At 36.6% G+C, this 12,855-nt stretch overlaps 2 protein-coding genes across 15 annotated transcripts in view; both read right to left on the minus strand.

The window, feature by feature from the left end:
• The window catches only part of mctp2a (multiple C2 domains, transmembrane 2a), a 48,850-nt gene extending 46,001 nt beyond the window's left edge, over positions 1-2,849 (minus strand). Inside the window, exon 1 of the mRNA XM_043216811.1 lies at positions 2,457-2,849. The gene's annotated coding sequence lies outside the window, so the exon portion shown is untranslated. The remainder of the gene's footprint in view (positions 1-2,456) is intronic.
• A 671-nt stretch (positions 2,850-3,520) lies between these two features.
• mef2aa (myocyte enhancer factor 2aa) overlaps positions 3,521-12,855 on the minus strand; it is an 84,042-nt gene continuing 74,707 nt past the window's right edge. For 10 of the 14 annotated variants that reach the window (XM_043264037.1, XM_043264042.1, XM_043264046.1 and 7 more), the window contains 4 exons: positions 11,767-11,796; positions 9,773-9,899; positions 9,409-9,532; positions 3,521-7,757 (listed from right to left, as the gene is read on the minus strand). In XM_043264037.1, the coding sequence (XP_043119972.1) occupies positions 7,418-7,757; positions 9,409-9,532; positions 9,773-9,899; positions 11,767-11,796 (621 nt within the window). In that variant the 3' untranslated portion in view covers positions 3,521-7,417. The remainder of the gene's footprint in view (positions 7,758-9,408; positions 9,533-9,772; positions 9,900-11,766; positions 11,797-12,855) is intronic. The other 4 variants (XM_043264048.1, XM_043264041.1, XM_043264047.1 and 1 more) reach the window with 2 other exon arrangements.

The raw sequence follows: 12,855 nt of genomic DNA on the forward strand, positions 1-12,855 counted from the left end.
TAATATCATAATGTATGTTGACAATAAAATAATTTTCGCTCATGGTAAAAATGCAGAATAGGCTGCAAATAAGTTGACATTTCTGGAAAAAATCATAACCTGGATCAACAAGCATTATCTGAAATTGAACATGGCAAAAAACAGCTCATGTTATTTTCTAAAGGATATAGTTTTAAGATAAAACATGATATTTTTTGGGAGAGAGATTAGAGGCTGTTTAGGAATATAAATACTTAAGGGTTCATTTGGTCTTATTTTTTGTATTTTAAAAAAAGGCATGTAAAAAGGTAAAATTCTAAAATTCTATAATTTTCGGTTTATCAGAAACACTCTCAATTGAAGCTTCAAAGGAAATTTGTATCACTTATTGTCTGACAAGTTGACCTAATACACATGCTAAAGTTCTAAAACCACTTGAATTATTGTACATGCAATCACCTAAAATATTAAATAAAAAAAACAACAGTTTTCACCACTGTCATATTTTAAATACGTATAACCTGATTGGCTGGGAAAATCTCTCTATGTTTGTTTAGTTTATAAGATGATGCATTGTTTAATGCCTCCTCCTCTGGTTATTTTATTACATTTAAATCTATTGAAAACAGAGTAGAGGTGCAGCTAAAGTTGATTGCATGAATTCCACATTGAAAAACATTGTTTTCATTCAGAATATTAGATCATTGGAATTCAATACCTCAATTAATTAAAGAGCGTATATCATTTAAGTATCATTTTAAGTATCATCACCTTTTTTCTATTTTATTTTTTGTTTATTTCAGTTTGTATAAATTGTTGCTAATTTGTTGTAGAATTTTTTTGTTGTTGCTTTTTTCCTATTTTGTAACTTTTTTTTTTTTTCCCAGCTCCAGGCCTAATAATAACTATTATAATAATAACTACTACCAATGAAAACTAGCCTTTGGGATCATTCGGGTACATTTACATTGAATGCTGATTTATGTAAACTGTCCCTTTTTTGTTAAATAAATAAACATTGTAAATCATTAAACTAGCTTTAAATATATTTCAAATACCGTTTTTACCAGTTTCGTTCATATTTAAATACATTTATTTAGTTTTTCTCTTACATACCAAGATTGCATGGTTTGTACTTTTATGTCCCCAGAGTGTCTGGAAACCATAAATAGTGTGGAAATATTATGCAAAGCATAAATATAAAATTAGCATAATAGTTTGGAGAGACATCATTGTATAAAATTTCATTAGCTAATAGGTACTACTTTTTTTTTGTAAATGACTGCATGGTGTTAGACTTGAAAGAGGTCTCTATTTTCTGATTCCTGAGCATTCAACCATATGCTGTGGGCTAATAGGCTAATCTATCTCGCCCCTGGAGGGCCAGTGTCCTGCAGTCGAGTAAGTTGTAGTAAACCTGAAGACCTTGAATAGCTGGTTCAGGTGTGTTTATATGGGATTTGTAGCTGAATTCGGCGGGTTTAATGACCCTCCAGAAACAAGACTGGTCATCCCTGTTGTACGTGATGCTTTAAACAGGAAATTGCCAAAACACAGATAATGTCAAGCGTCTATACTTTGAGTGAGTGTGTGTGTGAGTGTGTGTGTGTGTGTGAGTGAGTGAGTGTGTGTGTGTAGTAAAACAGCCTGCTACTGCAAAGTATGAAGAAAATGTGCTGATTACATTGTCACATCAACAGACCACGAGGCCCTATCTTCTGTGGAACTGTGAAGTTTCTAGAGAAACTGCTGCATAACCTTTTTTTTCTCTTCACTGAGCTGAAAGGTCTTTATGTTCATTTGTTATATAAATATAAGCATGACAGAATCAATCTGGCTATCACGTGACAACGCAGACCACTATGGCTGTGCTTTCCGTGTCTACATTATCAAACACGGACTTTATCAAAACGACGTTTGGAAGTTTATTGTTGTGACGGAGACTTTACTCAAGCATCACGTCAAAAATGTGCTCGAGTAATTAGCGCTAATGCACTCAAATAAAGTTAACATTCTTATTAAAGTATGTTTCAGCAAGGAGTCATTTGTGTTTAGTCAGTAAAACTGATACACAAGTTTTGAAGCGCGCGCACGCACACACACACACGCACACACACGCACACACACACCAAAAATGCTACTACAAATTAAACTATTCAAGAGGTGTGGTGTGTACATTATTTAAGCAGGTGTGTTGGACAGGTTTTCGCATTTTCGTTGGTATAATGTTCGGCAGCTCAAAGGATTAGGTCAATTCCCTTTAACAAAGTTAGTCATATTAACCTACATACAAACTTATAACAAAATAAAGCGTAACAACGCTATTACTTCTGATAATCACCAGTAGATCGATACATCTGTAAATTGTAGCTGTATATTTACATATATATTTATCTGCGACTGATGTATCATATTTTTGCATGAACCAAGTAACCATTAGATCATTACAATTCGACAACAAGAGTTGAGACGCTTACCTTTTTCCAGATAAATTACTGGACGTGTATTCTTCTAGAAGACATGTCCGACAACAGCAGCAAACTTTCCCATTCACCTGTAAGCGGCCGCTGTGATGTGTCTGTGGAGAGTTTTCTGCTTGGACCGGTTTGTCTCTGTAGAAGGGCGGGGTGGTGACTAGTTCTCAATCAGTTACTGGAGTTTCGGAGTTCGAATGCAGTGCAGCGTTAAACGCTTTGTGTTTACTGCATACTTTTTAAATTCTTTGAAATGTCAGTGACAGCCATGCATTGTGTGGTATGGTCGGTTGTGGTTTCGGTTTAAAATACAGCGTATTTTAAAGTAACTCTCTCGTTCCAGCGTTTTTTTTGGGATTAAACCGGAACGCTTGCACGCTGCAGATAACGCACCAGCGGCTTGCACGGAAACTCAGTGCCACCTGCTGGTCGATCTTTATAATAAATGTCTGTGGGATCAATGAGCTGGAGCTTTTCTTTTCTTTTTTTTTCTGTCAGTCAGTTATAGTGATTTTTTTTATATATTCTTTAATATTCATTATTTTCATGAAAAAAACATGCAGTATAACGATTTTGTTAGAATGATATTTGTATTTAGTATTATTTGAAGATTTTTGTCTGCAAACTGTGGTGTTTTTATGTAGGAGGAAAACAAATGTATTGCCATGGTTTTTACTGGATATGTTTGTATATGCATGCATAAAGGTCAAGATATTACATATTTTGATATTTTCGATGTTCATTTAAACGGCATAAACCTTAAAACTTGCTAAGACAAAAAATATGCACAATGTTTTTGTTTATGCTTGTTTGCTTAATTTCTTTGCTCATCTTTAACTTGGGAATTTTTATTGGTCAGCGCTTCTGCAAGTGGTTGTAACTATTCCATGACTGAAATGAATTTCAAATAACTGTTATTGAATGTCCATATTCTGAACTATATGTTTAATACAACTCCTATACTAGATCACGGGTGATATATGACACTTCCATCTGTATTCTGCAGTTCCGTTTGCAGCGATTGTGTGTTTCTCAGAGATGCAGTATGAAGGCACATAGAGTGAGTATTTGAGGGTACAATGAGGTTTTTAATAAAGCGGACAGATTCTAATGTTTGGGACTTCACATGTGGACAAAGTCTACTCAAATTCAGAGAACTGTTCACTTCAGTTTGCACAGAATAAGCGAGAGAACCTATGTTACACAATAAAAGCCAATATCTTTACTTTAGTGAATGCAGAATACAAATTTGTACAACAATCTCTAGCATAATATCTTAGTCATTCAATAAAAAGTTCACTAGAATATTTATTGTATAATGAAGATAAAACAACACATTCAAGGGAAATATAATGCAGATTAACTTAAAGTTCTCTCTCATGTTTTACTCTTTTTTTTTTTGTTGTCTTTTTTTTTTTTTTTTTTTTTTTTCGAAACATCTTGTTTCAGTTATGGCAACAAAGTCCAGCTTGTGCCGCCAAACGGTTTGAGGGTCCAAACCGCAAACAGCTTCTTGAAGTGAACTAGTAACTACAAACAATTACCAAATACATAATTCTGATTTAGAAAAAGCCATAAAGCAAAGCAGTGTACTCTTGCACAGCAAAGTGAAGAAAGTACGCAACAAACAATTGTTGTTTCCTCTTTATCCCTTCCTTTCACATTCAACAGTTTGTGACACAGCACTCCGCGCCAAAGGAACAGCCTCCTCTCTTCAGATCTCTTATGTATATCTCACGTGCGTTTATAAGAACCCCTGACGTGAGGGTGATTTTGTTTCGATGAAGTCAAAATGCGATGAGTGATATCATATTTGATTCCGAACACCAGCAACTCTTTGGAATAAGGCTCTAATTGTGCATGTAGCAGAGAAACTCCCTGATTCCTAATCAAGCACTAATGTTGAGTGTTTGTGTGTGCATTCATTGCAGTTTGAAAATCCTGCATGTGTTTTAGGCCGTGGTGCTTTCGTAACACCGGGCTGGCATTATTGCTTGTCTACCCTGAAAAGCTTTGATTGTGATCAACTTCAAATGATTCGACAGACATGGTAAAACTTTCTAATGGGCGTTTCGGTTCAGCTGAGACAACAAAGCTTGTACACGTCTGAGGATAAATCTAAAGCTATACCTAAAGCAGAGTTTGCATGGCTCTTGTGGATTTCATTTTTAGTCAGCGTGCCTTTGTACGTAACCATGGGAAAAAAAAATGAGAATTCTGTCATCTCGTTCGAAAACCGGTTGGGACGAATGTTGCATTTAGTGAATATCAACGGTAATTGCAGCTAGAATTGTAAAAACATCTCGTGTTCCAAAAATGAAATGCAACTTTGGAACCGCCGAGTAAATAATGACAGAATTTTCATTTTTTGGTGAACTGTATTTTTTAATATGCAAGCACTTAAGGACAAAGGGTTAACAGTCATTTTCTCACCTGCTCTATAAAGAGCACTTTATTCATGAACTAGGCAACATTGTGTAATTAATGGACATGTGATAATATAATATGCATGATTTTCTTTCTCAAAATTTATTTTTAATAATATTCGTAAAAGAATGGTTCACCCCTCAAATGAAAAAAAAACATCATTTACTCACTCTCAAGTTATTCTAAACCGGTTGGGATTTCTTTCTTCTGTTAAACTTTTGAAGGATGTGGGTCACAGCTGATGGGCCCTATTGATTTTTAAAACAAACAGTATGGTGACCTTCTTCGAACCGTCTCACGTTCAGCAGAAGAAAGAAAGTCATGCAGGTTTGGAACAACTTTAGGGCGAGCCAATAACCGAATCGTCATATCTGGGTGAGCTATCCCTTTAAAACTCCACTTTTAAATGTGAATGCTTTGTGTTCCTGGCTATGTGTGGGTTGGGGACTGCATAGATTAATATCAGCTTATTGCCAGTTGCTGCGGTGCTCGAGAGGGCAGGAAGGTATGCGCACACCGACCGAATACATAACAAATCTAAAGAGGAAAGCATCCGACGGCAAGCTTGAACATACAAACTTTTTGTGCAATCCATTAGAGAGATCATGTCCAAGTCAGTTTGCATTGTCTAGTATTTCCATCTTTAGCTGCTGAATCCCCTGACGCTTTGCCACCCGAGGGGCAGTGAGGTGTGATGCAAGCCGGAGGCCACTTCTACCGGACGTTCGTGCCGCACAAACAAACAGCCACACGTGAAGAGATATGCACACAGAGAGCGAAACGCGACGGCGGAGAGAGCTACAGCGCCCTCTCTCGTCCAGCAATACAGAACATTGCGACCGATGCCTCCTTAAGGTGTCTTCTTTACATTAGGAAATCTGCAGATGAGCCAATTCTCAAAATAACAGGAAAGGTGTTCTGTACATAGTATGCATGTGTGTATCAGGGTTACCTAAAGTCATGGTATTTACAATATATGAGGGATTTGGTTGAAATGAATTTAGCAACATGAGCTTTTTTTTTCTACAAACTTTGGGGAATGTTTGTAAAGAGAAATGTGTCTTGAACTGGATCTCAATGAATAGTGCATCTAAGCCGTGATGGGTTAAAGTAGGCAGTGTATTCAGCAGCTGCAGGCTAATCCCTCACAAAACAGTTGTAAGAAATGCAACCATATATATATTTTTTTTCTTAGCATGACGAGTATCGTTTTACAAAACGAAATAAAGACAGCTGAGCTTGAATCATACAGCTCTGTCGTTACAATTTCTTATGGACAGACATTCACCACCATTAAAGGGTAAACGACCCAAAAACTATCTTCTTGGAGAAAAAAAAAACACTTCGAATATTACCAATAATAGTCAGATTTGAAGAAAGTACAGTATAGTTAACAAAATAGTAAATATTAACCAGTGAATACTCTACTTAATAAGGATCTCGCCTTGTAAACTTGGCAGTAATCCACAAAAATATACTTTTTTCTTGAATCTGGTGAAGGTACAATACATACGTACTTACACCAAAAGTGATATATATTAAAGTTGCTATGTACAAAACAAAAGAAAAAAAAAAGGTTTGGCTCAAATCTTTAATTTACAAACAGAACAGCAAGTGTTCATGGCTTTAGATATCGTTTCAAGATCTGCTTTGCATGTTAATCGTTTTCCAATGTTTGTAACAACGCACACTATGACAGAACTAATATAAAACAAACATCGAGAGAGAAATGCTGAAAATTCCCAACCTACAGTACGACAAAATTACATAGAGGCTTTGGCTTGCGTTACCATTGAGTTGTTGGAGCTGCATGAATGTACAATGACTTGCTATCGTCTCTAAATCGACTGGGCTACCTGTTCTTTTCCCATTTGTTAAAACTGCTGTTAAGAAGGGACTGAAAATTGATATTGATATTAATTTAGAGACATTTTTCATTTCTTTGCTTAATGTCTTAACTGAGGTGAAATGTGATCTCATTTTAGATACAAGCCTTAAAACCGATCCAAATCTATCATCGAATACCTTTAAATAAATTAATAAGTGACATACTTCATAAAAGGGCGAGTGCAGATATAGATTGTTTAATACATGAGCCCAGCAGGCAGAAGCCTTCGGACAGAAAGCCGCCCCTAAACTTTCTTTGATTGTTTGCAAAATCAACAGCAAAAACAGCTACGAGTGTCAAACTGCACCAGTGACGACAACAATCGAAAATGTTTTCTTCATACATTGGACTCTCACGCAATGAAATTTGCATCAAGTACCTGATAACACCTGTTTGTTTGAGTACACCGTTCATTCTGACTGCTTGACTTGAGGTTCTCTCTCTCTCTCTCCACTCATCTGCTGAATTTCGATATGTCAGGACATTTTCGATTTCTTTCCCCATCTACCTACTTACAAAAAAGTGAAATGACGTTAAATTATAACAATAGAATAATAACAATAATGACCCTCCCTGCTGTCGCTCCTCTCTCCCTTTCCCCCTGCCCAGCCCTGCTTGTGACTGACTGGCTGTCAGGCTCGGGACAGCTTTATGTCACCCAGGTGTCCATGCGCATGCGCTTGACCGTGGGGCTCTCCCTCTCTTCGGCCCCGGCGGCTGGGGGCCGACCCAGGCCGAGCGGGGAGTGGAAATCGGGCCGGTGATCCTCTCGGTCGCTTCCATCATAGGAGGAGCAGGAGGAGCTGAGGCTGTCCACGGGCGAGCGGCCCATGTCGGGACGGCCGGAGGGAGGCTGCTGCTGCTGCTGGGGCGGGAAGCCGGACGGGGTGATGCGCTCGCGTGGAGGAGAGATGGGCTCGGATTTAATGTTGACATTCTGGCTGGTGTTGATGGAGAGATTTGAGCCCTGAGGTAAGTGACCGCCACCTCTGAACAAAGAGAGGAAATTACAAAATGAAAAATGACGGCATAAAACTATGTCTGTGGACTCAGCAGCTACCATGTGATGCTAACACAGAGACCCAGATAGCCCAGTAATAATATCCCACCCTCCATCTGTTTACTCAATGGCGCTTGCAGCAATAACAGCACCTGAATCATTTTAGAGGGTGGTATCTAATTAGAGCATGCCTGGCAGAATGTGACGAAAACAGTTCAGTAATGTTTTGATGGCACAACCACTGCGTTTAAATAAAAGCTTTCATTCACAGGCTCTGAAAACATAACATTTCAGTTTTTTAGTCTGTTTTCTCTGTCTGTGAGTCATGCACTCTTCTATTACAGAGGAACTACACAGACGTATACTTATATAAATGCATATGCCTTTATACCACTATCTATCTAAAAAATACATTTAAATCATATGCATGTAGAAAAAAAACGTTTTAGGACAGATGCAATTTACTAATAATATTTTTATGTTCTTGTCATAGATTTAATTTTTTGGTATTTATATCTATATAAATACTATCATGATATATATTTAGGACACTTTTAAACATTAAAAAAATATTTTTAAACACTGAATATAAAATAAAAATTCAGGTTTTCAAAAAAAAAATCTGGGCTTCCGTGCTGCAAAAAAATAGTTTCTCACTGAATATCTTTAAAACAAGATACATTTACTAGAAGCACAGTGACATAAGCTATTATTAAGTGGCAAAGCACACTTATTAATAGCAGCCAAATTTTATACCACTGGTTTGTCCAACCTGGTCTCATAAAAAATATGTACCCCTGTGCATTTTTGGTGCAACACCGTTTTATGTACTTTACTGCACGTTTCTCCGCAGTTTTAAAGAGAAATGTCCACTGAGTGGCGCTAAAACACAGGTTCAATACGTGATGCTGGCACATTTATATTACGTTGCTTCCTTTATGTATTGTGACGGTTCAAAATTCAAATATCTGGGGGCTGTTGCTGAAAGTTAATGCTCTATCATGTTGGAAATATGCCATACATCAAATCCAACCCTAAATATAAATGCAAAACTTATATTAAAAGCCATTTGTTGAGGCAACCATGCCATTTCAAGTGCTTTTTACGCAGACTTGAAATGTTTTGCTGAACCTTTTAACATGGGACTTTCCATTCCATTCCAAAGTGCAACACCATATTACGTGAGCTATCGAACAAACCTACCATCTTTGAAAACCCATAGATATAAACCTGGACATGTGTGATGCTAATGTTTTCAAATTTCCCAACATATTTTTTTGTTTTGAAGTCATTATTAAATGAAATTTGTGTGAAAAGGATTAAAATGTGTCAAGGTTTATTGCCTCTAGTGGTCATTTCTTTTGGAAACTGCACTGATATACTTATTGGTACGTATTTCGTGGCTCGCTAAAAAGTGCACACGGGTACATTAATGCCATGAGACCAGGCAGGGTTTGTCTCTAAAATTATGACATTAAAAATACTTCCAGGAAAAAAAATCTAATGAAAACATATGGCAAATAAGAATGCATATGACCTCATGCCAGTGCACATTAGTTAGTGTTCTGCAAACCTGTGTTTGTGTGTGCATGTGTGTGTGTGTGTGTGTGTGTGAGACTGCACACATCTATGTTACTCACACCAGCGAGCTGAGAGCTGCCTGGCCCAGTTGATGCTGTTGCCATGCCGACATTGAGCCTATAGAGAGCCCTGGAGAGCCAAAGCCTTGCAGAGAGGAGAGCTCAGCACTGCTCAGGGAGTATTCTAGAGCAAAACAACACAACAACAATCAACAGCAGAGTTTATGAGTCACTAAAACACCTCTGCACTTACACAGTCGAGCGTTTCAAGTATTTTTGTTATGCACTGAGCTCGGAGCTGGGTGATGTCATTAATTGTAGGGTCTTACTCTTGTTTATTAAGCCACTCAGAGAAGAATGAAATTAAATCAAACCATGAATGAAGGCATACATTACAAAGCAAAGGATGACTTTTTATATTCACCAGAGTTGTAGGCAGTGGGCATGCCTGAGTAGACCAGGCCTTGTGGTGGCAGACTTGGGGTGGTGACAGAGACCACCGGTGTGGCCAAAGGCTGGGTCGACTGGGAACTGCTTATCCTCTGGGTGTTCTGTATAAAGAGCCAAAAACACAAACTTAATGGGATTCTGTCACAGAACTACATGCACACACTAATCAACCATGTGAAGCACCGTCAACAGAATAGTGTGATTTTGGTGGAAATTATGTAGCAATACAATTTTGTACCAATAAGTGGCGCTGCAGATTCATTATAGTTAGAAATCAAATTGTTTTGCAGGTTGCTATCGGTTAAACAGCTTTAATTCAGAAGCCCCTTCATAATATAAGAAAATAGAATAAAAAATAGAAGGCACTACAGAATGACTTGCGTAGCACAACTGTTTATACAACATCGCTGCTAATTTTTGATAATGAATATGTATTAATCTGAAGCATGTGGATATAGAGAAATCAAACACATTCATACATCAAAAAAAAATTATTATGATATTATTCCCAGAGTCTAAAAAATCTTCTGATCACTAACTTTATCCTGTTTAAACAGTTTCCATGTGAAAAATTCAAAGCTGCGGGACTCTGGAGGGACATGCCAGTTTAAACTCAAGTTTGTCAACGATGTCTCTACTAAAATACATTTGAAAAAATAAAAAAAAATGAACAATTATTGACACCGGGTAAGAGCTATGTAATTATGAGAAAAATGTGGTCAAATTTGAGAAATATTTAAATTCAAATTTTAATCTGAGCCCAGTTTGAGACACCGCTGTGGTCTCTTCTGAAACTCTGGAGACATGCGAGATAAATTTTGTCTTTTTCTCAGGAGCAAAATCAGAGGCAGTAAACTTAAAAACATCTTAAATAAGCATTTAATGCCAATGCAGTTTAGGAGAAACAACTGCTATTGATATTAAAGACATCTAAGTTTATTTACTGAATCCGAAAATGTGTTCTCCAAAAAGCATCCAGCATGCAGTGAAATTACATAGTCACCCCAAGCCAAACGTGTGTACATGCAGTGCACACACACACATACACACAAAAATATACATTTTGTATAAATATAAATGCGTTTTCCATTCAGTGCAATTTTGCTTATTTTTACATTAGCTGAGAGAGATGAAAGTATTCAATCTAAATTGAGTTTGGACATTATGTACAGTCTTTTTTTTAAATATCAATAGAAAAGTTTCATTTAGGTATTTTATAAAACAAATAGTAGTGTAATGCAAATGTTACAGAATAGTGGTACTAATTTAACCCTGGATTTGTTTCAGTTTTGTAAAATGCATTCACGTTAGTTTCCTCTTGCTAGTGAAAATATTCTCTGACAGCGTTTGGCATTCTCCTCAACTGATGACATCATTTTGGACTCGACATCATTTTACCGACATCATCACAAGTAAAGCAATCACAGCCCAGGCCAAAAAACAAGAAACACTAGAGAATAAAAATTTGGGCAATGCTCAAATATGTTGACTGCAATAACATGTTTTATGTGGATTGTGTTTCTTAACAATTTGCTTTGATTGATCCAGGCTTTTATGTTGCTTCAATATTAAAACTAATACCAGGTTTATTGGTGAAATCTTAGGGGAATATTAAATAATTACTGATGATGCATCTTTGGGGGATTTTAAGGATTCATCATTTTCCTTTCTTCGAATACACCCACAACAATCCTTCCTTTAGCCCAAACACATACACATACATTTCTGGACATACTGTGGGTCTTTTAAACTTCCTTAAAAAGGCTCCGAACATGCAGAGTGAGTCACACACAATGCAGACCAGACACCCGCACAACACTCATAAGTTCATCCAGTTCATGTTGGGTTTAGTTGATCTTCATCTCAAGCAATGGAGTCATTTCTCTAAGCTAAGTGTGGCTCTGTTGGTTAAAGAAGTGTGATTTTAAAAAGCTTATCAGCCTTCCAAAGGCATTCTGTGAAACTCACCACCAGCTCCATCTCTTCCTCCTCCGACTGCTTCCAACAGAAAAGAGCAGATGATGCTGTCAGTATAGAGCCAGGTGGCACACCTAAAGCTCAGCAGGGTCAACCCACCATTCTCACCAGGACGTGTCTTTAAACTAACTTATTCAAATTCAGAGACTGAAGCGTGAACCGAACGCTGCCTCAGGTTACGTGCAATAAAACTGGAAATTCAAATTCAGAGTCAAATTCAAATGAAAAGTCAAATTTTTTGGCACTAAATACACAATGTTTTCATTCCTCCTGGCTATGTGGTTTGTCCGACACAGCAATTAGGTAAATATAAGACGACTTCCAGAGCAAAAAGCTGAACAAAGGGAGATTAATAGTGGAGTAAGAGGAAATAAATTGTGATTTTTTAAGTCCTTAGAAGGAAATGAAAATCATTGAGGAGCTTGACCTCACAGCTACGATGTTCTTAACCTTTCACCTTAGACAATCATCTATACATGAGCTTGTGTGTCCAATAGCTCAATCAATCATTTTGCATCCATTGGCAGAGCCCTCCACTTGCCTTAATTGATTATTTAGAAGAGAGGAACAATAAACACCAGGCTAAAAGAGGGGTAGAAAATGCAGCTGATAACTTAGAATTTAAGAAATAATGGGTAAAAATTATACACACACACACACACACACACACACACACACACACATATATATATATATATATATATATATATATATATATATATATATATATATATGTACACATACAAATTTTTAATTATTTTATTTACTATTTATTTTTAATTTAAGAACACATTTTAAATAATATGGATTAATAATTATATTATTTTATTATTATATATTTTATTACTTAAATATAAAGTCTTTGAACAAATACAACTATTTTTTTCCAGGTAATATTAATGTTACTCCAAACAGCAAGACTACACTTTTTTCCAGTTTTCTCTATCTATCTCCCTCTCTCTGTATACTCTTGTGATTTGTTTTATTTTTTTGTTCAATATATATAAATAACTGCATAGCATTTATTCATATTAAAACATACAATTGCAACAAAAACAATACAAATGCACTGAATAAAGT

Source organism: Puntigrus tetrazona, chromosome 18 (genome assembly GCF_018831695.1).
Source record: "Puntigrus tetrazona isolate hp1 chromosome 18, ASM1883169v1, whole genome shotgun sequence".
NCBI classification, from domain to species: Eukaryota; Metazoa; Chordata; class Actinopteri; order Cypriniformes; family Cyprinidae; genus Puntigrus; species Puntigrus tetrazona.